Source organism: Corvus cornix, chromosome 21, assembly GCF_000738735.6.
Source record: "Corvus cornix cornix isolate S_Up_H32 chromosome 21, ASM73873v5, whole genome shotgun sequence".
NCBI lineage: Eukaryota > Metazoa > Chordata > Aves > Passeriformes > Corvidae > Corvus > Corvus cornix.
The window spans coordinates 3,175,017-3,201,798 of NC_046350.1; the positions used below are offsets into that span (position 1 = coordinate 3,175,017).

The following is a 26,782-nucleotide window of genomic DNA, read 5'->3' on the forward strand; positions in this document are numbered from 1 at the left end:
ACGGCTTTGCCAAGATGAAGATGCCTCCATAGCCCTGCAAAGGGCTTCTTCCCTCATCCCAGTCAGCCAGCAGGCTCCTCATCAACCCGATGTTGCAATTTCCTCCTGGCTGCAGGAATCGATTTGCTGCAGCACCCACGCAGAGCTTGGCCAGGCCAGAGGGGAGAGCCACTGACAGGGCCGTGCGGCCGCTCTCTCTCGCCTCAGCCCCGTGCTGCAGCCGTGTCGCTACGCCAGCAACGCTGACCTCAAAGTAGGCCAGTTTCTCTGGGAAAATAGGTAAAGTGAGGAGTGCCTGGAGCGAAAGCTAACCTATTTTGCCATACGCCCAGCCACGCTGAGAGAATAAACGGGAGAAAATGAAGCTGGAGGAGCACAGCAGCGCCCTGGGGGTTGGGGCAGGCTTCAAACCGTGGCACCTGAGGGGCTTCAAAGGTGCCCTTCAGCCCCTGGGGTCCCAAGGAAGGGCAGGAGATGCAGATGCTTCTTGCCAAGCCAGGCTGGGGATTTTAGGAGCAGCATCAAAGCTCCTTAGGGAAGGCGGTGGAGGAGCTGCTGCCGGCACCAGGCAGATCCTGGGAACATCCACTGTGGCCCAACACACGGCTCCGTCCTCTCCAGGCGGCATCGTGCTGAGGCACTCAGCCCCGGAGCGGCGATGCGCACGTGTCCCATGTGAGACCTGTCCACCCAACCCCGGGCATGTGCTGGTCCCCAAAGCCACGGGCCAGGTGGTGTGAGGTGGGGAAGCTGCGGGGGCACAGCCGAACCCTCATGAGCCAACCTCCTTTGGAGGTTTTGGTGTAAATCCCCCATTTTCTCCTGCAATGCCTTTCCAAAACTATCCCGGCAGGTGCCACGGGCTTTGGCACCTGCAGCTGGATGGGCACCGCCATCCCCATCCTGTCCCCATCCCACACCAGCCCCCAAACCAAGCAGAGCAGGAGGGACCTTACCAATTTTTTAAGACAAGGGTTGTTATCAGCGCGGCTATGACCATGATGAGGGACACGGTAATAGTGATTATCTGATGAACTGCCAGACCTGCAGACAGAAGAAAAAAGAGAGTGGGGATGGGAACTGAGGGGACCCCAGCAGAGTCCCCCTCCCCACACAGCCCCCCTGCCACCCCCTCCCAGCCCTTCCTGGTGCGGGGCCACACACAGCCCCCGGCAGCGGTGCTGCAATCCTCTCTCCTGCCTTACACAAAATAATCTGTAAGCCAGGCTCCTCATTTCCTATCCTCTCAAGTATGTTCCTTGTCAGCCCGAATTAGGCACGAAGAACGGAAGAGAAGTGAAGACGTCTCCCCTCCGGGACGGAAAGGGAGACGAGCGCAGCCTTGCACCGGCTGTGGGATTCACCAGGGATAATAATTACGGCACTGACGGCTGCTCACTTTGCAGGTCGGGTGGGCTCATTTCCCCCTCTTCACCTTCCATGGGGTATCATTTTGGCTCGTGGATCACTCCTAATGAGCAGTTTGGAAACAAAAGCAGCTCGCTGTACACTATGTTTGTGATTTTGCGCTGCCTTACAGTTGCAATTTCATAATGAAATGATTTTTCCTGGCTGCAGCCCAAGGATGTGCTATTTTTCACAAACAGATGTTGCAGCTCCTGATGGATGGTAGTTTTAATAAATAAATAAGTCTTAGAATGACAGGAAAATAAGCAGTTTTATATGTATATATATCTGTATGCATCTGTGGCAAGGACGGCGTCAGTGCCAGGGCCACAGCTCAGCTGGGGCTGGGGTTGCCTGGGGGCCACCGGGCAGCACTGGGGCAGCCACCGCTCGTGGGGAAGGATTCGCTCATGGCCCCCGTGCTGGCAGGGTGGGCAGCAGCCAATTCCACCCAGAGCCGGAGCCATGGCACTCACTCCTCAGCTGCTCCACCTCTGGCTTTCATCTCCCAGGGGAATTCACAGGGAAAATACCACAGGGGCTCCCCACCGCCCACTGGCACCCCACCTCCTGAAGGTGAGGCATGGAGAAAGACTTCTGGCCCCATGCTATGAGTTCCCAGAGGGTGTTGACGATGGGAGCATGTCCTGACGGGCCCGAGGAGCGTGGTGGCAGCTCGTGCCCACGCGTGCCAGGTCAGGAGTGACGCCCACCCCGGCAGCAGCCAGCCCGGCCGCATCCTGCATGGCAGTCTTGGAGCAGCTCCCAGTGGGACGCTGCTGAGAGAGATAAAAGGAAAGACTCTAAAAATAAAATCAAACCAGCCCAGTGCCCGATTCCTTTGAAAACAGAAGCGGAGTCAGGGACGAGACCTTCCGCAACACTGGGAGCTCAGGCAGTGGTGGCAGGGCCGAGGGAGAACCTAACGATGCAATTAATCCTTGCATTTACGTAATGGGAAAGGCACAGGCAGAACAGATTGCAGGTGGCTGAGCACTGGGAAGGATGGCAGCTCCTCGGAGCAGGACACATGGATTTTAAGAAAGGCTGGATAATTTTAGACTCCATCACACACATAAGTTGCCATATGTACCGGCACAGCAAAGTTCCTTTGCATCATGTATTAGTTCTGCACCAGAAGCCAGGGGGATTTCAAGGGGACAGGAGATCTTTGTCTCAGTGGTGGTGATGGACAGAGGGAAGGGACCAGACAGGTGGCCCAGGATGGTTCCCTGGGAAGCCCTACAGCGATACCTGCTGCAGTAAATGCTGCCAGGTCTTTATTCTTAACTTATAAATATATCAAATCCTTTCCTCTAGGCCCTCAAAGAATGTAGGGCCATACGGATCAAGATCAAACAAATATCCAATCTCCGAGGGGTGGGGTTAATGGATGGGGCACCCTTCGAGAGGGGAGTGTCCTGTAAGGGACATAAAGCACCCTGGGGGGTGAGGTGAGATGGAGAAAGATGCTGCCAAGGGCAAAGCAGTATTTTAGACACAGCCCTTAAAGTCCAGTTGGATGGAGGAAGGGGACTTGGAAGATAAAATCAACAGCTCATAGAGCAAAATCCTCCTCCTCCAGTGTGGGAAGCTGCCTGGCACAGGCATAACTCCCTGGGAGAGCCCGTGCCCCCAGAGAGAGACCCTGGGAGCAGGGATTGCAGTGCCTGGGTTTTGTTTGCTCATCTCCACGGCAAAAGCTCCGATCCCAGCGGGTCACGGAACCCGGCGGCCACATAATTACACGTGATTAACCGTGGAAACCGGGAGCTGCAGGGACAGCAGCGGCGGGAGGGCAGGGAGGGACACCCAGCACCGGCCTCGGCACCTGCGAACGCCTCAGCCCTGTGAGGGCCCGGCGAGGGCTCCCCCTGCCAAGGCTTTTACCAGGCAATTTGACGCAGTGACCATTTAACTGGAGGGTAATTACAGGAGAAGTATTTAATGGAACTGAAAGTGTGTCCAAGCCTCTGCGCTTCTGCTAGTGCAGCAGAATTCCGCGTGCTGCCTGCCAGGAGGGAAAGCTCTTCAAAGGCGCTCTCTGAACCCTCGGAAATGCTGAAATATCGCTGGGTTTTTCCACTCTCGTGCCATCCGTGTGCAGTCTGCTCTCACCGGGGCCTCTCATCCCCATGGTAGGGGGAGAGGGGCCACAGAATCCCAGCAGGCAGCACAACTCAGCTCCCGATTCCCCACATCCCGGGCAAAACCCCAATCTTCTCAGAGCAAGCCAATGCCAGGGCTTTTTTTATCTGTTATTTTAAAGACCATATATTTGCTGCTGAGATGAAAGTGCTGAGGTTTGGCCTTTCTAGCCACCTTTTGAAACGGCTCCCGGACAGCTCTGCATCAATGGAATTAATTCCACGAGAAAATCCATTTGAGACTAATGTCTTGCTACTGCAGGAGCGCGCAATGGCAGCGAACAGGAGATATAAGCTCTTAATTAAAAACAAAGAGAACCTCTATCCCCCAAGGCCTTTATTTCAACAGCTCTGGTTAGGCAGCCTGTATTTTTCATTTTCCCAATAAAAACAGCTACGAGCTGCAACTCTTTGAAGACTCTCGTCAAGGCCTTGAAGCTGCATAAAATTAAAGAAAGGAGAAAACAGCTCTATTTCATCTGAAAGGGAGAAAACTGGAGTTACTCTTACGGGCCTGATACGGCTACCCCCAGCCAGGTCTGCACCGGAGGCACCCCAGCCCCTCCCCACACGTGTGCTGTGTGGATCTCCCTCTCCTCAGTATCCCATCCTCATCCCTGCCATGAGTCTCCTTCCTCTGTTCCCACATGCCCTGGGCACCAGGATGCCAATGCCTCCTCGTCAGCGTCGTGGAGAAGCTGGGGCAACCCGGCTGGACTCAAGAGGCTTTACAGCTTCCCCAGCCATCAGAAATCACATCTGAGCCCCAAAAGCCTCATCCCCTGACAAAGCTGCCTGCGGACAGAACAATTCAATCAGGAGCGTGGTGTGGCCTCCCTGCTGCCACCGCCGGCCTTTCCCAGGGGGGATCAGCCAGATTTGGCCGTAACATGAACCTACTGCTGGTTAATAGCTTGTAAGGAGAATAATTTACAAAAGCCACAAGGGTCTGATACAGGGGTGGAGATGCAGCAGAAGCCTTCTTGAAAAGCCTTGTTACAGTACACAGCCAGTTCCTCTGCTGCCCAATCCACCGCACCACAAACCGCCTTGGGTTTGCTCTTCCCAACACCTTCTTGCTGGCAAAGTTGGGGGCAGCAAAGCCCCTTGGTTTTCCACCTGGTAAATCAGTGATCACTCCGAAACCCAGCCGAGGGAGTGTTAGTCATCCTGAGATGAAAATGCAGCTTTTCAGTGAAAAACCCACCAAGGTTCCTGGTTAACTTCCTGGTATTTTGAGCTGGACTGATGAAAGAAGGAAAACATCTTCCCGCTACTGCTGCTGCTGCGAAATGTTCTTACCAAGAAGGAAGATCCTGAAGGCTTATGCTAAAGACCCTGGGACTTATCTTCTCAGGTGTTACAGCAAATATCACCGAGCAATAAATACTTGGAGAGCAGCAGAGGAGAGTTTCTGGCTCACTGAGATGCATGTGGGAGGATGTGCACAGGCACGTTTGCCATCTGCACATCCCGGGCAGTGTCCTGTCTCCCTTGCAGGGAGAGCTCAGCTGATGGCCACGCTCCTTCCTTGCCTCCACCATCATCCTCCACCCTTCTGGAGAACTGCAGCTGATGCACGGCCCTACAAGGGATCCTTTGGGAACCTCCCAGGGAGGGTGACCGGTGGTGCCGGCCCAGGAGACACTGTCCAGCCCCTTCACCTCTCTCCGTCCCCCAGCTGTGGCATCTCCCCACTCCTTGGCACTGCAGATCAAAGAGGCAGCTCCATCCTCACTGCCCAGGGTTTTCTTTTAAACACATTTTATCTTTAATTAATTCCTTTGAAGCCTTTTGCATCCACTATCTCCTCGCCTCCAGCACCCCTCTTTCTGGAGGCAGGGTCATCACCAGTGGGAAGCAACGCCTCTATTATTATTTATTCCTGACACGCTGCTGGCTGGCAGTGGGGAGGGGGTGGTGAGTGGCCTGGGGCCACCACCAGCTCAGATCCAGCTGCCAACACCCACATGATCCCCACGTCCTCCCAGGAGAACGGCAGCCCTGGGGAAGGGGTGTCCCTGAGCACCAGCTCTGCCACAAGCTCGCTGCTCACAGAGCGCGGTGCCAAATGCGCCACGACCAGCCATCAAATACCACTAAGAGCAGCAGGCAGCACATGGAGTTTTCTGCTTTATAAAGCACTTAAAGGTTTAATTAAAGACGGCTTTATCCTAAAGCTCCTGAAAGGAGCCTCGGACAAACCAGCGAGTGCAATTCCTGCCTTGCTCTGACAGCTCTGATTCATTCCACTCTTCTCTGCTTTGGCTGAGGCTGCGGGACCCGGGGATGCTCTGCCTTGACGGAGGAGCCCAGCCCACGTGGAGAGTGCCCGGTGAAAGCTCCTCACAGCCCTTCCCACTTGCAGCATGCTGGAATTTTAATTATTCCTCTCTTTCCCTGCTCCAGAGTAAAATGATTACGACAGCCCCGAAGAAGGATGCACATTTTTGAAAAGCACAAGCATAAACTATGCCTGGGTGAACATCTTGCACGCCCAGCTGATGCCAGCAGCGCTGTGCTGCGCGTCAGGGGTGGCACCGGGACAGGAAGACCTGAGCCGCAGGTCACCTGAGCCCCCGTGGCAGCACCCACCGGGCCACGGCACGCGCCAGCCTCTCCTCTCATCCCAGGCATTACCAGCCATCGCTCCTCTGCCGCCTCTCCTGCCTATGAGCCGAGTAATTCCTCTTCCAGGGGAATTTTTTAAAGCCTGTTTTTGCTGTCAGCGACTCATGAAGGCATTGTTTCTGGCTTTTTTTCTCTCTCTCTCTCTCTCGCTTCTCAGCGAGGAGGAAGGGGGGCGAGAGGAAGATCTGACAGAGCAGAGCTGCTCCCATTGCTCATCTCAGCGAGCACTGCTGCCTCTGCTGAAGTGAAGCGGCTCTTTTTACCACCCTGCATGCACCCCAAGGACCCCACGGTCCCACAGAACCACCAGGGACCCAGAGGCAAAGCACAGAGGGATACAAGGGCACAGCACAGGAGGGACATGGGGGCAGCAGCACAACAGCAGCTACCTGCTCTGATGGAATCGAGCACGGGAGAGTGTGGATCTGTGTGGCTCCAGGAGCCCTGGCACAGCTCTGCCAGTTCCCGGAGTGACCCCGGCTCCCGTGGGTGCCACACACAGGTGGTACTAACCTGAGCCCCCCAGGCAGCTGCCAGGGACAGCTGAGGGACCACAGGCAGCGTGAGCAGCACCGCGCCCGCCCCAGGCTCCCGTCAAGGCGCCTCACCGGACAGGGACTGGCAATGCTCGCTGAGGCAAATAAACCGTACAGGCGAGTTACCTCATCCTCATTTGTAGCCATATGTTTTTCCCAGCAGAGAACAAACACTTCCAGCCGCTACAGCTTATATAACAGAGTGGAACAGGGCTGGGAAGCTGCACGGCTTCGCACAGGCGCCGCACCAGCAAAACTGGCACGGGCACAGACCCTGCTTTGAGACAGTGTCGGCTGCTCGCTCCCAAAACGCTGTCCTGAGGCATGGCAGGGGCATGGTGCTCCCACTGGGAGCATACTGAGAGCTCTCTTGGGTGCTCAGCCCCAGCACTGGAAGGAAAAGCGGATCTGGAGCTCAGGAGCTTTTCAATTGAGGGTGGACGAGCTGGGATCAAACAGGGCCTTTAGACCCGGGAAGGAGTTTATCGCATTCACTGCTCGAAGAGAAGTTAATTAGCAAAAACTCCGATCCTGGAAAAAGCCCCTAATGAGAGCTAAAGCCTGAAGATTAAAGCAGTTGGCCCTCTGGGAGCTGCCGGGGCTGCAGCTCCCGTTGTTCTGCGGCCACGCAGGACAGCAGTGGTAGCACCGGCGGGTGGGTGGCATCACTGTCAGCTCGCCCTCACCTAAACAAGGCAGCCCACTCCAATAAGTCCCAGAGCCTCAGCACATGCCAGGAGCCATCCTCCCACAGCTGGTGCAGGCAGAGGGGCTCCTGCAGCTGGCTGATGGCAACAAGCCACTGGACCCCACCCTCCTGGACTGGGTGATGCCACTGAGGCCAGAGGCACTGACCACAGCAGGTCTGGGGAGACCAGGCTGATGCTCTCATCATGCAGGGAACAGCAAAAGCCACAGCCCTTATCAATACTCCCTCACTGATCTATCCAGGCAATTCCAGCGTTTTGTAAAAGGTGTGTAGGCTGGGAGTTATTTTTCGGCTATAAATAACTCCTTTAAGTCAGGAACAACATCCTGGTTGCATCGTCTCTTTCTGCCAAGCAGGGCAGGCTGGATAAATTAATTGAGATTAAGATTAGGCCATAAAATTCCTTTTCATTTCGACTAGAAAATCGCAGTGGGCTTAAAGCAGTCGATGCACAGTGAGTAAATTCTGTAAACTATCCACCGGTATCCCACGGTTTAATATCAGCAATAACAAATATAATTTGCAATAAATGGGAAGCAGCTTTCCCATCCATGTCCACACAGCAGCCAGCACTGGGGGAAGGCATTGCTGTGCCGAGCGTGGCGCTCAGGGCGATTATGGGAGATGGGCTGTGGATGGAGACTGTAATGGGAAAACACAGCAAGTGGCTGGAAAACGCCTCGGATAAAAGCGATAATCAGCACCGCCATTCTCCTCCGAGCGCTTCTTTAATGTCACACTAACTTCTGTCCCAGGCAGCGCTGCCACCGGGACACTCGTGCTCTGCTCCAGGACCCGCCAGCCCTCCTGATGTCCCCGCCACCACCCCGGCCCCCGGCAGACCCTACCTGTGCTGTCTCCCAGCCCGCGGGGCGGGCGAGCATCCTTGCCTCCGCTGCTGTGGCCGGCGGCCGGCTCGGCGGTGCTGCTGCGGCCGGGGCTGCTGCGGGGCACGTCCCCGCCGGGCGCGGGGCCCGGGGTGCTGGGAGGCCCTCGGGGCGGCGTGGCAGCCGTGACGGCGGTGGCGGCGGCGGCGGCGGCGGTGGTGGCGGCGGTGGTGGCGGCGGCGGTGGTGGTGGTGGTGGCGAAGGCGCCGGGCAGCGTGCTGCTCTCCAGGGAGTCCTCCTCGCCCGTGGGGCCCCAGACGATGACCTCGGGCAGCGCCGTGGGCCGCCCGTCCCGCGGGGCGAAGCCGCGGCCGCGCAGGTGCCGCCGGCCTCTCCGGGAGCGCGGCCGGCGCAGGGGGCGGCCAGCGGGCAGTGGGGCAGCGGGGGGCGGCCGGCGGGAGCGGGGTCTCTGCAGAGGGGGCGCGGGGGCGCAGGTCCAGGGGGGGCCGGGGCGTTGCAGCTCCTCCCCGCTCCCCGTGCCCCACGGCGAGCCACGGGACAGTCTGTGCCGGAGCGCCGGCCGTGGCGAGAGCCTCCCCCCAGTGCCGGTGGCTGGGGGCTGGCAGCTGGCAAGGTCCATGGCTAGGTGGAACATGGCTATTAAAATCCAAGCATGGCTTCCGAGCGGGCAACCTGACCTGTGGACAGACAGGGACCGTGTTAGAAGGGCAGTGGGGCAACCCCTCACTCCCTCTCAGTATGGCACACCCTAGATCTCCCAGCCCAGCCACCCAAAACATCCCCCAGCTCCATGGGTATCATTATCCTCCCTGGTTCTCCAGCCAAAGGCCCCCAAAATGGCATCGTGGGGCACCCTGCACTCGCTCCCCCTGAAAACTACCACTGCCAACATGGCAGGCTGAGGATCCCCATTTGCAACCGTGACTTTTCAGTTGGTCTGGGAATGATGGGAATGACCTGAGGATGGGTTTTACCAGGGAACACCTTGGAGAAGCGGCCAGTGCCTGCTTTGTCTGAACTCAGCCCTTTTGGGTGAATTATCCAAAGCAGACGGCCCAGTGGAGCTCCAGCAGCACAAGCTTTCACTCCAGGGACACTGAGATGTGGGGGTATCAGAGAGCCCATCCCCTGCTTCCCAAGCCCACAGGCAGCACGATGAGTCCCTCAAAGGGCTGGAGCAGATGAGTCCGTGGGCTCTTGCATTTGCACGTGTAGCCCATCTCCCACTATGGCAGTCGCCCACGCCGCAGCAGGAACATCCTCCCACGGAGCACGGCACATCCCCTCCCACGGCGTGGGGCACCCAGAGCTGAACACGACCCTGCAGCACACGGAGGGCAGGAGGAGCAGCCCCTTTTGCTGCCCTTTCTGCCACAGAGTAGCTGGAACCCCCCTGAGCTGCTGGCAGCTTCAGTAGTTACAATTTTGCTTTCATGTCACCATCACGTCACATCACGTCACAGCCCTCTCCCTTCCCCGGTGGCACAGCACCAGGGCCCTGCTTGCCTCATGTTTCCTCCGATGCTGCCCCACGTAAAGCAGCAAGAAAATCTCTGATAGGCAAATTTTTGTTGCTTTTTTTTCCCCCCCCGGAAAAAAAGTTATTAGGCCAAAGCCCAAAAATCTTTCCTCCATTTTACTCAGCTTTTACATGAGAAAGACTTTTGTTGAACTCAGCAGGAGTTAATGAGAGCTTTACATGGCTAAACAGGCTAATCCTCCGCAGCGGCGCCCGCACAGTCCTTGGGAGCACGACAGAATGTGCATCTGGTTGACAGAAGCATTTGTACACTCCCTCCGTGCCTGAGCAAGCGAAGCTAAAGGAGCTGACCTGGATACTCCCAGGCACAGGCTTTTTCTGCTCAGAGGATCTCTGCTTTTTTCCTAATTGGGTATTTTTTCAAAGCGTAACAGCATTTATTTTGGGGAGGGAGAAGGCAACGCAAGGAAAGAGCGCAGAAGGAGAAAGGGAAGAGCCAGAAACAGACAACAGAAACCAAAATAGTTCAGGCTGGGGGAGGAAGGATTTCAAGGCTTCAAAAAAACCACAAACCACCCAAACCGTGGTGGTGGTGGTGGGTTTTTTTAGAGGCCAGCAGAGTGGTGGCAGCACGAAGAGTGTCCCCCACGTGCTGTAGGCAATGTCGTGCTTCCACTGGCGAGGAGTCACAAGCTCATGCTCCAGCCGGATCATCAAACACTTACTCACCTTTGCAATGCTCAGGATCACTCCTGTAGTGTGTCAGGCTTGATTTCAGCCTCTGCCAAACTCCCCAGCATCACCTGACACCTCTCCTTGCAAGGAAGGAAAGGTGCTGGGCACCTCCTGGCATGTCACTCACCCTAGGTGCCACCTCTTACATCATCTGTGCCCACCCCCAGACCTCACCCCCTTCCCAGCTCTCTGTGTTGTCACACTCAGAACTTTTATGAACGGTTGCTGAACAGAGCAAGGGAAGATGTGCCCAGCCCAAACTTGGTGCTTGCTGCATCCCAGCCACTGCCTGGAAACTTCTGAAAGACAAAATGCCGGTGCTTGGGATTGGCAGCTCACAGGAAAACCAGATACTCCTCCTTCCTGCTTCCATCTCCTGCTGTCTCCTTGTGACATTCCAGGCTGCAGTGATGGCAGCATGAGCTTGCAGGGGCTTGCTCCTGCAGAACCTGCCTGAGCGTGGCTGCATCATTCACAGCAGCACCAGGAGGATCTGTGGGCAGAAACAACCTCCAACCCTTGTCTTCCCCTGGGTCATGCTGGAAACTTGTGTCCCAGCGCAGCCAGGCAGCGCTGGTGACACCCACACCAGTGTCCCTCACTGCTGCCACTGCTCCCCAGGCCAGAGGCTCTGGGATGGATGCAGTAAGGGACACCCAGATGGGGCAGACCCCGTTCTGCCCTGAGGACAGCTTGGGTCACTGTCCCACCCGTGTCCCATCAAGTGATGCCACCCAAGGGGCTGTCACCCCAGGAGTGTCCTCCTCGCCACCACATCGGCTGGCATGTGCCCAGGAGATGGCTTCAGGGACAGAAGCAGCCAAGTCCGGTTACCTCGGAGGAATTTTGCGTGGCATGCGATCTTCTGAGGGCTTTGCAACAACAGATAAGAGCAAGTGTCCTTCAGAATAAATAGCAGCGTGTAGGAGTTGCCGTTGTCGTGGCAACGCAGCGTGATGTGCCCGGCGCGGCGGCGGGGATGGATGCGGCAGCGCGTGGCGCGGCCAGAGGCAGGACCACCCGGCCCTCCCCTGCCACCCCTGCCCCCGCCCCACACCAGCACCCTGCCAAGGCTGGCAGGGGGAGTGACACGTCCCAAAGGACACCCAGGCAGCGGGAGCTCCTGCCACCTTGTCCTTGCCCCAGAAAACCTGGGCTGTCCCAGGAGAGCCCGCTGCGGCTGGCACAGCACGGCCCGGCCCGGCACAGCGCCCCGGGAGCCCCCGCGCCTCCGCCTCCCCGTCGCCCGAGCAGGCAGGAGAGCACCGCACGCCTCTCGGGAGCGCCAGCACAAAGTCACCGCTGCTCGGAGGCCGGGAGGGCGTTCCTGCTTTGCCGAGACATCAAACAGCTCAAACACCTCCTCAGTGGCACGAGCTGCTCCTCAGGGACAGCAGAGCAGAGGGAGAGCCCCCTGTGCTGCTCCCAGTGCATGGGATAACTCCCTAACTGCACCCAAAGAGGGGCTCCGGCATAGGGAAGGGAACACATCATCCAGACCCACACACAGCACCCACCTGCCTCAGTTTGGGGGCACGGAGCCAGTCCTGGCCAGGGGCACACATGGGCCAGAGGGATGCATCGGGTTACGCTCCTCGCACGGGAATCAGGGCTTTGGTTGTTCCTCACCCCCCTATAAGCACACACAACCTATTTTGCAAAGAAATTTGAGGAGCGTGGGCAATTTTCACATTACTTCCTTTCCCATCTTGGAGGTGAATGGGAATGGTATCCCAAAATACTTTTCAAACTCTACGAAAAACTCAATAAAACTCTGAAACTGGGTTAGATAAAGCAACACAGAGCGGATATATTTGAGAAAATGAAATCCTGTCCTTGATCTCCTCATCCAAGGCCTTGGCTCCCAGCAGCCACAAATCCTCTCCCTTGGCTCCACGGATGGTGAGGCGGCCACGCTCACACACAGGAAATGGAACTCCCACAAATATTTACCTGCGAGAAGCACGAGAGCAGATTTCAAGGAAACTGCCGGGCTAATGACACGGATCAGGCACACCAGGCACTCCGGGGCTATTTCCTGAGCCCACCCGAGCCCATCCTGGTTCCAAAGGTGATGGAACAGTGGATGTTGCACTGGAGCCACCACGGCCTCCCCATCCAACACACCTTTCAGAGTCCTCCCCTGTATGAAACCCCTTCCTGAATGCTTCCAGGTGCAGCTGTGTGCTTTGAAGAAGGACAGTTGGCTCTTGAGAGAGAGATTAATTTCAAGGATGCTGGAGGACGTGAGCTTGCCGCGGTCTTCGGCAGCCGGGAAGAGGCTGCTGTGGAACTTGGCTGCTGCCGCCACTGCGCACATGGTACCAACCTCCACGTGCAGGGAGAGAAAGCAGAAGCATCCTGCATGGAGTGGGACAGAATAGCCCCTGCCCCAGTCCTGGGCACTCTCAGGGGTGGCGGCACCTCAGGCAACCCTGATGCTGCAGACAGGACATGGATTAGTCCAGTGCACCCGCTGTGCTCCCAGAACCCCCTGGCTCTGGTAATGTGTCTGAAAATTAACTGGGATCACGGCTCTGACAAACATCAAAACACCACCCGTCAGCACTAACCCACTTCCCCAAAGCCTCAAAGGCTCACTTGAGTGCAGTCCCTTTCATAAGGTCCTTTTTTGCTCTCCAGCATTGGCCCCTTTCTCCCCTGCCTGTGGAGACACTTCAGAGGAGCATTAACTGCAGAATAGGCTGATTTTTAATGCAGAATTATACAAATGGAGCCGTTCTTCCATTTCATGCCTCCTGTTAGGTAATCTATCGGTATTGCACAGGGAATCAAGGTTATGTCCTTGTTGGGGTGATTTACGCACTCTGAGCATTTCATATCTCTGAACACCAAGCGAGGCAGGGACAGAAATATTCCTGTGAATGCCCGGAGCACGAGCTGTGGTCAGAGAGCTGGGGTGATGTTTCCTTGACCCAGGCAAGACAAGGCAAGAAAGCTCTAGGAAAAGCATCCTTGGCAGCGCGGCGTGTCCTACAAAGGTGCTCGGAGCGGGGCAGGTTATGAGAGTACGTGCAGGAACTCGCTGGCTCCATACAGAATAGAACGAGGCCGCTGCATCCCAGCGGGTGACTTTCACACTGGAGCAGGAAGAAGAGGGGAAAACTTCAGTGGCAGATACTTGGCCCGCGATTGTGTGTCCTCGCTGAGGTGGGAACTGCAGCCACCACTGCAGCTGCTCTCCTCTCCTTCCCTCTGTCCTGTGTGATGAACCCTGCAGTGCAGCGACTGTCCTTTCTTGTCACACTACCAACCATCACCATGGAAATGGAGCATTGCCATCCTGCACTCTGGGCTGGACCAGGACGCTCCCCAAGGCTGGGAGGAGGGGAGATGCACCATCCCGTGTGAGGGCGGCATGGATGATGGATGCTGTGGGATCAGCAGGAGACCTTGTGGACCACTCCCGCATGGCGTCAACCACGTCCCACCCCACACCCCTGCCATCAGCAGCACCATGGAGACCTCTCTCCTGAGCTGTGTTCTGCTATGGGATGAGTTTTTCTGATCCCAGACCCAATGGGAATCGGGAACATACAACCCACTGTGCCATCTGTAGCCCCAGCTTCTTCCTAGATAATTATAAATTTGTGAAAATATGGCTGCCAAGCTCTTTAAAGCCAGGACTGGGACTTAAGGCACAAAGGCTGACACACAATAGCACCTAAGTAAATTAAATGTGCCACATCACTACCTATCTATATTACAGTCCTGAGCTTCAGGATTACCTGCTAATAAAAGTGATATTTAAAACAAGTCCTAAGTTCCTCCGCTGCCCCTTTCTCCCCACAAGTAATTAAACTGATGCGGCTTCCCACGGTGGAGGGGATGGGATTTATCATGGAGGGAAATCAGTAGAGGGTGAAATAGGTTGAATCCTCCCCGCCACGCTGCTGCAGCCAGGCAGACAGTGAACACCCACTTCCCTGGGAAAACGGGGCAGAAAGGGGTTGGGTGGGGCTGGGAAGCCACGGGTCCCCCCAGGATGGGAATGCCAAGATGGAGGCAGTGGGATCCATCCCTGGTGGTGCTTGGGGAGCCCTGAGAGGGGGACAGGAGGGCGGCCGTGGCGGGGGGGGAGCCACTCGCTCTTCTGCCTCTGCCTTGAGCTCACCCAGCTGCAAATAAACAATTTTACCATTTGAATAGCCGCGAGTGCGGAAGGCATAATTAATACCCAGTGGTACCATCAGCCAATGTGCTGATGCGGGAGGTGCAGCCCCTGCCAACGCCGTCAGCGCACAGCTTTGGCTCCGCAGCGCGCGGCCCCGGCTGCTCTCGCCTCCAGGCCCGTCCTTTCCCAGAGGCAGAGGCAGGGCAAAGCCCCAGTGCAGGCGCCTGGGGCTGGTGCTGGGGCCTGCCAGCGCAGGACGTCTCCAGTGCATCCCACACCCACACAGTGGGAAGAGTCAGGATCTGACAGAGCAATGTGGGGAAGAGTAAAAGGGAGCGGGCAGAGAGCAGGCGTGCATGGCATCGCTGCGAAGGCAAGAGCTGCGCCCAGTTGCTGCCAAAGTTGGGCCAACCTTTAACCCTGAGTTTCAAGTTCAGTTCCCATTTTCAAATGTTTTAAAAGACACTGGTGGGACAAAGGGCCCAGTGCCTCCAGGCAGCCTGATGATGAGTGTGAGAGCTAACACAGTGAGCTGGCCAACACTGCCCATTATGGCCAGTCCAGCTCAGCTTGATTAGAGAGGGCAGGACATCTGCTTGAGAGTGTTTTCCCTGGTCTTCAGGGATTATTTCAGGCAGGATTTGAGAAGTGCCAAAGTGGGTGGGAAGCCCAGAAGTTTGCATGCATCTTCAGACAAAGATGTCTCCAGCAAATTTCTGTGCAAAACCAGTGCTCGGTCATTTATCTGCCACCACTCTGGCAGCAGGAGCTCTGAGCCCAGTCTGGCTCCCTGGCAAGTGCTGCGGGCTCATCTGCCAGCATGGCAAGACAGGTCCCAGACAAGCCAGGGGATGAACTGGCCTGAGTGCTCCCCAAGGGGAACAGCACAGTGGCAGGCTCAGGCCCTGCACCCCACGGTACTGCTGGAGCATTCCTCCTGGCAAGGCACAGTGTGGGTGGTCCTGGAGCATCTGCCACAGTGGGCATGGGGCAAGTACCACTAGAACATCTCCCCCAGCAGCACAGCCTGGGTACCACTTGAGCATCCCCTGCAGTGGGCATAGCTTGGATACCACTGGAGCATCCCCCACGATAAGCACAACCTGGGTACCGCCAGAGCATTCCCCTCAGTGGGCACAGCCCAGATACCACTGGAGCATCCCCTCAGTGGGCACAGCCCATCACTACCACTGGAGCATCCCTCCCAGCACACACAGTGTGAGTACCACTGGAGCATCCCTCCCAGCAAACACAGTGTGGGTACCACTGGAGCATCCCTCCCAGCACACAGTGTGAGTACCACTGGAGCATCCCTCTGAGCACGAACAGTGTGGGTACCACTGGAGCATCCCTCCCAGCACACACAGTGTGAGTATTGCTGGAGCATCCCTCCCAGCACACACAGTGTGAGTATTGCTGGAGCATCCCTCCCAGCAAACACGGTGTGGGTACCACTGGAGCATCCCTCCCAGCACACACAGTGTGAGTATTGCTGGAGCATCCCTCCCAGCACACACAGTGTGGGTACCACTGGAGCATCCCTCCCAGCACACACAGTGTGAGTATTGCTGGAGCATCCCTCTGAGCACACACAGTGTGGGTACCACTGGAGCATCCCTCTGAGCACACACAGTGTGCGTACTGCTGGAGCATCCCTCTGAGCACAGACAGTGTGGGCACCACTGGAGCATCCCTCTGAGCACACACAGTGTGGGTACCACTGGAGCATCCCTCTGAGCACACACAGTGTGGGTACCACTGGAGCATCCCTCCCAGCAAACATGGTGTGGGTACTGCTGGAGCATCCCCCTCAGTGGGCACAGCACGGCCGTCGCTTCCCCCACTGCCACCCGGCTGCCCCAGCCAGCAAACACTGCGTGCATTTAGCATGGCAGGGACGGACAGTGGGGCGTTTCATCAACCCGGCAGCGATAACACTCGGCTTTTGTCCCTCCCGGATAAAGGGGGTTTGTGAGCGCTGGCTTTCCAGCCCAAACTGGCACCTGTCGCCAACTTACCCCACTCATCCCCCCCTTGAGCTCTGCACCAGCGCTGGGGACCAGGCAGCAGCAAGAGCTCCAGCTCAGACACAACTTGCTGGGAAGTTTCAGATACCCAGATCCACCAAAATCTTGTTGAAGAGCCACAGTCTCAAGCTCTGCTCTTGCTGATATTAAAAACAATCCATAAACCTAAGGAAATCAGGGGTTTCCCCCCTCATTTTAGCTTCTACCCAAACCTCCTCGTGTATTCCACCTTCTCGTGCACCACAGAATTGCTGCCCAGGCTTTACATACTGATGGCGACCAAGGAGGTCCTGGCACACGAGACAGTGCCACCTTCTCCCATCCCCATCACAGGACAGAAAACACTCCCCCATGTACAAAAATCAGTCTGCTGAGGGAACAGGGCTGCAACATATGTAGAAGCACATTAAAACCAGAGCTTAGAGATCATCCCTGCTGTTAGTTAATGCTAACCACAATAAATAGGGCCAGCGGCTGAGCTGAGGGGTTCCCTGCTGTGGACACAGGCGCAGGCAGGACAGCGCACTTCCCCACAGCTGCCATCCAAGGATTTTCTGCTTTCCCTGTTTTGCTCATGAATTTTCTTCCTTTGCCACACATCTGCCTCCTGTACAATCAACTGCAGCATGATCAGGTCTCTCCCTTGGATAAAGGGACTGCACTGGGGTGTCCAAGCAGGATGCAATGCCCAGCACTGTTGGATGGGGTGGGATGGGATGGGATGGAATGGGAATGGCATGGCAGAAGCGAGGCTCTCCCCACCAGAATGGCAATAGTCCTGCCAGATCCCAGACCGGAGCTTATGAGGGATTTTGTTCCTCTGAATACATATTCACAATGTGATTCCAAGGGATAGCAAATAATTCAACCCAGCCCTCGGCTCTGGAGGACCTACAGAGAGGAAAACCATGGCACAAAGCTACAGCTTATGCTGCCCTTTAACCCCACCGCTTTCCAGATAAATAACCCAGCACTGATCTTATTTTCTAAATGAATGTGCTCGAGCGTGTCATTACAATGAATGCGGGAAACGCTTTGATCTAAAACAAAAATAAGATAAGTTGGCTCAGTACATCTAAAGTAGCAGCTTAACAAGCTTTAAAACAAAACAATTAAAAGAGGTCTGTGGTGGCTTTGTAACACAATGTGTCTTCGCAGGAGCCGCGCATCAGAGCGTACAGTGGTATCCGTATCAACGGGAAACGCCTCCAACCATGGAACAGACCCAGGGAGAAAATACCTCATAACGGGATTTTTAATGATGGCTTCCCAAAGTGCCTTGCTTTCCCAGGAGCAAAGACAAGCACTGACCTGCTGGAAGCGTCTGGCTGACCAGCACAGGCCCAGCCGACCCTTCCCCACAGCAAAGGCTGGATGTCCACACATGGAAGTCCAGCTAACTCGGGTCTTCACTCCAGCACCACAGTCTCCTGGTGGAGCTGCTCTCAATTTGCATTGCAGTGGCTGAGATCCAAACCTGTCTTTCTCCTGGGAAGTCCCCGGCAGCCCAGAGATGCACAGCCTGCCCGGAAACCTCAGCAGCCATCCCCAGGAATGAACACAGGCAACACGTCAATAATTTCAAAAGCTCCATAAACTCTAACAGAAATGGAGAAGATGAGAGGAATGAAGACTCTGAACGCAGAAAGAGGAACAGATGGCTTTTATGGAGCAAGAAATACAATAGGAAAAAATGGAGCAGCAGAGCTCTCTTTGAAGGTGTGAATCGTCAGTAGGGAAGCCTGGAGAAAGCCAAGGCCTGGGAGCTGGGAGCTCAGTGCAGGGCACTGCATTGCCCAGCCGAGGCTCTGGCTGGTGGTCCTGGGGAGCTCCTGCCCCCCCCCCCCCCAACTCCTGAGACAGCACCGGCTGTGCCCAGCCCCACCACAGGGACATCCCGCTGCCAGAGAAGGGTCAGCGTGACACGCAGCATGGAGAAAGAACAGCCCAAAAAGATGATGAAAAAGCCAAGCTAAAATAGAAAGTGAAGGCAGTGGGAATGAACTCCAGGGCAAAGACTCTTGATCCTGTCACAGAGAGTTTTAAATCCCTTTTAGCACCGAGCAGTTTCTTTTCCATGGAGAAGAGCCATTCTCCCTGCCATGGCCATCTCACTGCGCATACAGAAGCCAGGCAGCTCACAGGCTCTCCCAACTGCAGCCACGGCAAAATCCTGATGGATCAAAGTGACGATGAGGATTTGCCTCCAGGACCTCAAGAACACTGTGCCATTGGGGGCACAGCCCCTCAGAGCCCAACTGCCAGTGAGTCAGGGATCACTGCGCTCTGCATCTCATTAAAAAACAATAATCCCCTTTGCGGGAGAGATTAAACTTTTGCAGCATTATCTCCAATGGGTTGGCAGCAAGGGATGACCTCCTGCATCCCTCAGAATCTCAACTTCCTTCAAAGGCACCTATGCGCATCCATCCTCATCCATCAAAATTAGCAAAATTGATTTTGCCAGAGAATATGTCACTTTGACAGGAGCCCAGAGTAAGTCCTGAGTGTATCATGTCGGATGATGCTAAAATAGAGCCCCTTACAAAGACAAGAAACAGGAAGATGAATAAGTCATCCTTGTCCTTTCCATTAAAAACTTTGTAAGGAAACGCATGAATGACAGCTACTTGTAGAAGACAGGTTGATTCATTTTGGAGCTCTTTCTAAAATAACACTTGCTGGCATCTGGAATGGTCACACCTTCCCTACATAAACGCCCCGCCGCTGCGGACTCAGCCAAGCTTTGGCTCTGGCCAGGATGAGGCAGAGCCAACCACGCTCCCGGCGGGATGCGCGGCTTCATCTCCTGGCATTCATCACCCGCGTTCCGGTGGGTCCTTAAGTGGATGTCCTCATCCATGTCAATTAACTGATGCCTCATTACTGGAGTCCTGCAAAGGGAGCAGAGATGCTATCGCAGGCTCCGGGAGCAGGGCTGGGGTCACGCGCGGGACTCAGGCAATTACGGAACGCGTCCCTGAGGAAGCCGCGTGTGCTCGCCAGGCAGGCAATTCCCGGGGGGGCAACCTGAGCTGCCCCCGACCTTGTCACATCTTCAACCTGAATGGCGTGCAGTGAAGTGGCAACATCAATTAGCAGCATTTGCTCTCACCAGTGCCTCGAACGCTGCTGCTGAGCAGCATGTCCCCAGCCTTCCCATGCCGAGCACAGCAGCTCTGCACAGCTCCTCAGCTGGCATCACACAGCCACATCCCCTATTTATAGTGCTATAAAACATGGCTGGAGTTTCTTCTGACCATCCCAGGATATTGCAGAAGAGGCACAGCCAATACCCTTGGGGACAGGAGCCATCAATTCTCACCAAGCTGTAGATGAAAGCTACAAATCCGCTCTCCTGCGTGGCACAAGGTGGTTCCTCACACAGCATGTGCTGTGCTGCCGGTGTCCTGCGGCACACGGTCACCCCTGCACCGGCACGTTCCCATCTCCACGCTTCTCTTGTGCTAAGGCATCTGCCCTCTGGTGAGCTCCTGTTTTTCCACCTCAAGGATCCAGACTTGCCTTTTGAAGGAAGTGCCTTGCCGCTCCCAGGCTACGTGTTGTCTTTGAAGCAGCTTCTGCTCAGCCTTTATTTGGAAGTCAGTGGAGCTGACTTCCAGCAGTGGAGCAGCCAGGCCAGCGAAGCTTCACTGCTCCCGCCTCGCCACGGCTAAGCCTCATCCCACGGATGCTTCAGCTGGGGTCCGGAGCAGCTCTGCAGCCAAGGCGCTGCTTCTCCTCCCTGCCAGTTTCTGCAGCAGGAGCTGAAGAGTCCTTTCCATACCCACAGAGATGCTGTGCCAGGGAACAGCTTCTGCTCCCAGTGGCTCTGGCTCGTGGGGACACAGCAGCCATTGGCAGCAGGGACATAGTGCCCCTGGGATGCTCCAGCACTGCCAGGAAAGCGGAGCTGCCAAGAAAGACCTTCAGAGCAAACTTCAACAAAAATCATCGCATGTCAAAGCGTATCTCCTGCCTACGCATCATTTCCAAGTCACAAGAAGACATTTTGCAGATCAGAGTTGGAAATGAGCACTTTGTGAATGATGTGCTTTATTTATTTTTGTAAGTCCTCAGGCGAGTCCCAGTGAGTGCTTTGGCCTCCTGCCCTGGGCACCCAGCACCCACTGACCCCACCCCTGCTCACCCACCTCCAGCCAAGCTGGGTTGTTCCTCCTTTTCTCAGTGTTGCTTGGGACCATAAATGCCAAATCTCTCAGCACTGACTGTAGGACACTCCCACACAGCTGCACTTGGGGCAGGTCTCCACCCTGCTCCCAGAGCATCACACCCAGCAACCTTGGCCTCATGTCAGCACCCCACTGCACAGCACCCGGCCCTGCCACCACGCCACAGGCAGTGTGGGCACTTTGCCTCCAGCTTGGGCAGAGTGCGAGGGGCACTGGGGGGTGATGGAGCCAAAATGCCTGTCAGTCCCTACCACATCCCCAGTGAAGGAGCTCAGTGCTGCACTGAACGGAGGTTTTAGCGCAGCTTTGCCTTGCAGAGCCTCTGAGGCCAGAGAAAGCAACTGACAAACCCAGAAAGCAGCAGAGATTCAGCAGCAGAGAAAACCTCATTTCACAAGGAATCCTCATAAAACCAAATTAATGTTGAAGGATGAAGGCAGGTAAACCTCCCACAGTTAAGTTCAGGCCACTGAGACTCAGTTTAAATCTCTCAGCAGTTCTGATTTAATCAATGCATTTCCAAGTGAAATTAGATGAAGTACATCTCCATCACAGGAAATTATATAAGCTATCAAAGTCTGTAGGTGCAAGTCCCAGTAAGAAGAGCCACAGAAAAATATTCATATAAACTCAAATTCCATTTTTAAGGAGTCACTTCAGGTCCAGAGTTTACATCCTCTTAGTGATAAAATTTGCTCTGATGAAAACAGTGAGCCAAGGTGAGGAAGGGCCAAGCAGCAGGTTCGGGAACAACCCCTCATAACCCATGGTGGCTGCTGGGATGCTGGGCTTGGCCAGGAGCCCCCTCCCAGCAGCACCACCCAGCGTGGGAGGGAAGGAAGGTGGAAGGGAGGAAGGATGGAAGGCAGAACAGAAGGAAAGCCCTTTTGTTTTAAAGGAGGGGGTGAAAGCGCCAACAATGTCACACCATCCACTGATCCCACCCAACACATTCAGCCTCCAGAAATTATCCTGCTAGAAGAGTGTTGCTGTCAAACCCAAACTCTGTTGGGCTGGAACTGTTGTTGCCCACTTGGTCACCACCAGCCCTCGAGGAGAACAACAGGCACCACAACCCAGAGCAGAGCAGCTCCTGCTCCTCCTGCTCGGCGCACTGAGGTTCCGGTAATCTTGGTAATCTTTCCTCCCAGTCCTTCTCCCATTAGCTATATTTAAAGGCTTAAGCATGCATACATTTTCATAATGAACCTCAAACCTGTTGGAAGTCCCACGGCTTATTCACACCCTATGGAGCTGCCCTTGGGAGCTGCTGGCAGTGCTCACCACTGCCCTGTATCCGTACCTACCTATAGATACCGAGGTAAATAAGGCATGCTGAGAGAGCTCGAGGATCAGATTGGGTGAGAGAAGGTGGGAACAAGGTTGGAGAGCTGGCCTCTGCCTGGCTGCCATTCCCTGTTACAGGCTGGGTTCTGAAGGAACATTAGCAACTCCTTCTTTCCAGCAGATGACCATGTACATAAGGCAGAGCCAAGCCATGGCACTCCGGCACCGGGAGCAGCTGGGCCGGCAGCTCGCCCGTCCCGTGTCCTGCCTGCCGAAGGCTGGCACAGCAGCTGCCACACGGGCCAGCCCCCAAACATCCCAGGCAAGCAGTGGCACCACAACAGCTCCCACCCGCCACCCCACTGGAGACACCACGAAGACAAGGCAGTGGCTCCAGCGTTATTACAACAATTATTCATGCTCCGGGAAGCGGCTGCCGAAGCCCCGCGCCACTCCCCTCGCCTCATCTGGGAAATTGCTGCCAGCGTGGAGGTACGAACCGCTGCATAAAAGTGCAGTTTATTCAAGCATTATTGTGGCTGTTAAGTATCATAGCCAGTGACACCAGATGAATTTCTGTGGCAATCAATCCACCCGGGAGCAGCCAGCTCAGCCCCTGTGTGGATGCGGGATGAGTAAGGACTCCTCAGTGGAGGCCATTAACTCCCACTTCTTACTGCTCTCATTACTTCCCAGACTGCAAGGCTTGCATCTTTGACGAGCGGCTGAATCTACATTTGACAGTGTGAACCTGATGAGTGAAATTCATGGAAAATGTTTTCTTTGGCAGTAACTACAAGGCCCATAAAGTTTCCACGGAGCCAATGTGCAGGGATGTATGCTTTTAATGAGTTGTTTTATACAATCGCCGAGAAATTGCAAACGGTGGTTTTACTCCTACTGCAAATCACTCCACAGCTCAATGCTGTAAAAACCGTGGCATATTGTTTAAAACATTATATTCGTAGCTATGGAGGGGAAGTCCTCGGCAGCGCTGGAAGCCTGGCATGCTGCAGAAAGCTGCCGTGCCCTCACAGGCGGGCGCAGGCACTGACGCAGGCGTGTGCACGTACACCTATGTCTGTGCACACTCAGGGAGTGACAGAGCCACTGCCACCTCCCCAAAGAACAGATTTTGCCCCGCAGCACCCACACCTGCCAAGAGCAGAGCAAGGCTGGAGCATCCCTGGGACCTGGCAGAGGCTTTCAGGGCAGCGCTGCTCGCTCAGCCCTGCTCTGAACCGGGGAGCAGCAGCTCCCCTTGACAGGAACCGAATAATTCTGAGCAATGCAGTTGCACAGGTCCTGCCCTCCCCGGCGGAGGAGCACGTCTCACCGCGAGGTCAGGCACTGCCACTGCCCCGGGCGAAAGGAATCCGACTTGAAAGGAGCAGCACGGTACCATCTCCCCGCCGCAGGCAGCTGCTCCAGGCAGAGGCTGCGTGGGGTGAAACGGGCGCTGCAAAGCTCCACTGCTTCTCCTGGAGCTATTTTTCTAGTAGTCTTCGAGAAAATGAGGAGAAATGACATGGGAAATGTCAGAAATAAAGCCAGAAGCAATTAGAGTTAGAGAGAAGGGAGAGCAGCAGGCAAGGTTAGCAGTAAAGTTATCTCTTATTAAAAATAAAACACGGAGGGACTGGAAGCTGATGAGGTGGCAGAAAGGACAGCCTGGTGCTGGGGATCCAGGATACACAACACAGAAATTCGCAAGGCGAATGAATCGAGGAGGGAAGCAAGCAGAGGGCTCCTGTTTCCATTGCTAAACTCTCCTCAAAAATAACAAAGCAGAGGGCGTCCTCTGTTCCCAGGATTACAGCTTTCTGCCGCGCCAGCCTTGGGAAACGGCCCTCCAGCTCCACTGGGCTTTTCACCGGACACACGATAAATCCAAACGCGTGGCACCCTGAGAAAACCCTCGGGTGCTTTCGCCGGGAGGAATTCCTAAGGTCACTACATCACCACAGACTCTGTCCTTCCCACACGCAGCAGCGCATCCTCGGCTGACGGATGGACAGACATCTCCGGCGGCAGCTGTCTCCGATGTCAGACATCTCCGGTGTGCCCGGGCTGTCGGGGTGCACCAGCCGGAGGCACGGGACAAAGACGGGGGGGCATTGGAAGCCGGCTCGCCACGTGCCTCTGGAATACGCGGCGCGGCACGGGAGTGTAACAGAGAGGCCGAGGGCCTCCCCCAGCTGCTCAGCACAGACAAAACCTCAGTTCAGGTTTCACCCTCCAGGACTCCATCCACAGCCCGGGCAGAGGGGCAAAGCCTCCAGCGATTCCCGAGGGTGGCGGACAAAGGCTTTTCGCATCACCACTCGCTGTCCGTGGATTCGGGGGGCCCTGCCCGCCTCCCTCCGTGCCCCCACGCTGCAGCCATGTTCTGCCGGAGCGCAGGGGCGCGGGGGGCGGCGCGGGCTGATGGGCTCCCCGAGGTGCTGCGTGGGGTAGGGCTGGCGGTGGGGGCTACACGCACCCATCCGCTCACCCCGCTGCTCCCCTGCCCACCCAGTCCTGCTCCCCGGGGAGCAGCCACAGGGCCCGCTGCGAGCTGCGGGAGTGAGGTGGCGGCTCGGGACTGCTCGCCTTGGGACCCCTCTCCCCAGCAGCAGGTGATGTGCCGGAACCACCGTCCCGCTCGGTGGAGGGACGTTGGATGTTTGACCCCTGCCCAACACAACCGCTCAAAACCAGGACTTTCCAAATACAAAACCGGGTTGGGGAGAACGAAACAGATCGTGGATTTCACTTTTCTTTAGGGTCTCACTTGTTTAACCCACTGCTGCTTTCACTCGATTCCGCTGAGATGGGCTGAAGCCACCAAAGCCCGGGTACTGCTGGGGCCCCGGGGCCGCACGCAGGCAGGGTCCGGGGCCAGGGCTCTCCAGCCACAGCACCATGGAAATAACAAGATTTCGGCTCAGATGACTTCGCAGCGGTAATGAAAATGTGTTACGTAACACTTTGCCTCCGTCTCCTCTGCTTTGCAATTCTCGATTAATCTCCCGAACACATCCATCCATCCATCCATCCATCCATCCATCCATCCATCCATCCATCCATCCATCCATTCATTCATCCATCCATCCATCCATCCATCTGCCCGCGCCCCGGCCGCCCCTCCAGCCCCTTCCCCCGAGCGGCCCCCGCCGGGGCGGCCAGGGGGGAGCGAGCAGCCGGCGAGGGGACGCTGACCGCGGATCCATCTCCTGGGCAGGGCGGGCGAGCGGGGCCGGGGAAACCGGGCGGGGGGAGCCCGGCACCGAGCGGAGCGCGGACCGGCCGCCTCCCCGGGCGCCGGCAGCCGCCGGCTGCGCCGCGCGCTCCCCGCTCCGCTCCACACACCGCTCCCCGTCCCGCACCCCGCTCCGCTCCCCAGCCCTCTCCCCGCTCCCCACTCCAAGTTCATGGTTTAACTCCGCCGCTCCCCGAGCGCGCCCGGCGGCGGGATGCGCCCGGCGCTGCCCCGCGGGGCCACCGCTCCCCGGCCCTACCTGCTTCCCGGGAGCCGTCGCATCCACATCGTCACGTCTCGGCCCGGCCCGGCCCGGCCCGGCGGGGCTCAGCGCCTCAGCGCTCCATCCGGGCGCGCCGCCCCGCGCCCGCGGCGGCGCTCAGCGGCGGGGCAGGCGGCGGCCGGCGGGGCGGGCATGCCCGGCGGCGGCGGCGAGGACCGGGGGTCTGTGCTCCGGTGCTCCGGCCCCTCAGCGCCGGCGGGGCAGCTGCGCGCCCGCGGAGGCTGCGCGCCCCATGCGCGTGTCGGTGCGGCTCGGCGCGGTGCGGTTCACCGGGGCTCGGCTCGGCTCGGCGCGGCGGGGCTGGGCGCGCGCGCGTCTGTGCGCGCACCCGCGGGGCGGGGGCGGGGGGCCGCGGCGCGGGGAAGTTGCGCGGGGCGGAGGCGGGGGCGGAGCGCGGCCCCTCCGCGCCGCGGCCGAGCGGGGGTGGACCCGGATCGGCACCCGCGCCCGGACCCGGTTGCGGCTCCGTCTCCGTGGGGATCGCCGGGCAGTGCCGGGACCCCGCCGGAGAACGGCCCGTCCTTCCCCGGGACGCCGCCTCCGGCAGCCGTTTCCCCCGCTGGAGAGCTTCTTTCCCCGGACCCCGCGAGCAGTCGCTCGCCGGCGGCCCCGGGGAGCGAAGCCCCCGCTCCGCCGGTGGGCACTGGCCCAGCAGCTCCGCATCCCGGGACCGCGGTGTCACCGCGCGGAGCCCCGGTGTCCCGTACAGCCCGTCCCCGCCGGGCGGGCAGCAGGGGAGTGCGGGTTCAATCCGTGCTTTGCGGGCAGGGCGAGGGGTCCCCCGCAGTTCAGCAGCCCCGGGGAGCCCCGGCCCGCTGCCCGGCGGAGCGGGCCCGGCTGCTTCTGCAGCGGGCTCCACCAGCCGGCCGAGCGGGCATCCTGCTCCCGGAGCGGGCGTCCTGCTCCCGAGCCAACCCTGGGAGAGTTTCCATCCTGATCTGCACAGCTGGCCCGCAGGTACAGTGTCGGGCCAGCGGGAGCGCGGATCCGCCACCGCCGCCTCGGGCCCCCGCACCGAGAGATACGCAGCCACCACCGAATTCCCTTCGGCTGGAAGTGCCTTTCGTGCTCCGTGCTCGCCCAAAGACAGCCGAGCACAAAGGGGAGCTTGCGGGGAGAGGCG

At 57.2% G+C, this 26,782-nt stretch overlaps 1 protein-coding gene across 1 annotated transcript in view; it reads right to left on the bottom strand.

Moving 5' to 3' along the window:
• The window catches only part of AJAP1 (adherens junctions associated protein 1), a 38,419-nt gene extending 12,675 nt beyond the window's left edge, over window positions 1-25,744 (bottom strand). The window contains exons 1-3 of the mRNA XM_039563979.1: window positions 25,636-25,744; window positions 8,279-8,955; window positions 957-1,044 (exon numbers count right to left, since the gene is read on the bottom strand). Coding sequence (XP_039419913.1) covers window positions 957-1,044; window positions 8,279-8,955; window positions 25,636-25,664 — 794 coding nt within the window. The 5' untranslated portion in view covers window positions 25,665-25,744. The remainder of the gene's footprint in view (window positions 1-956; window positions 1,045-8,278; window positions 8,956-25,635) is intronic.
• Window positions 25,745-26,782: the final 1,038 nt, after the last annotated feature.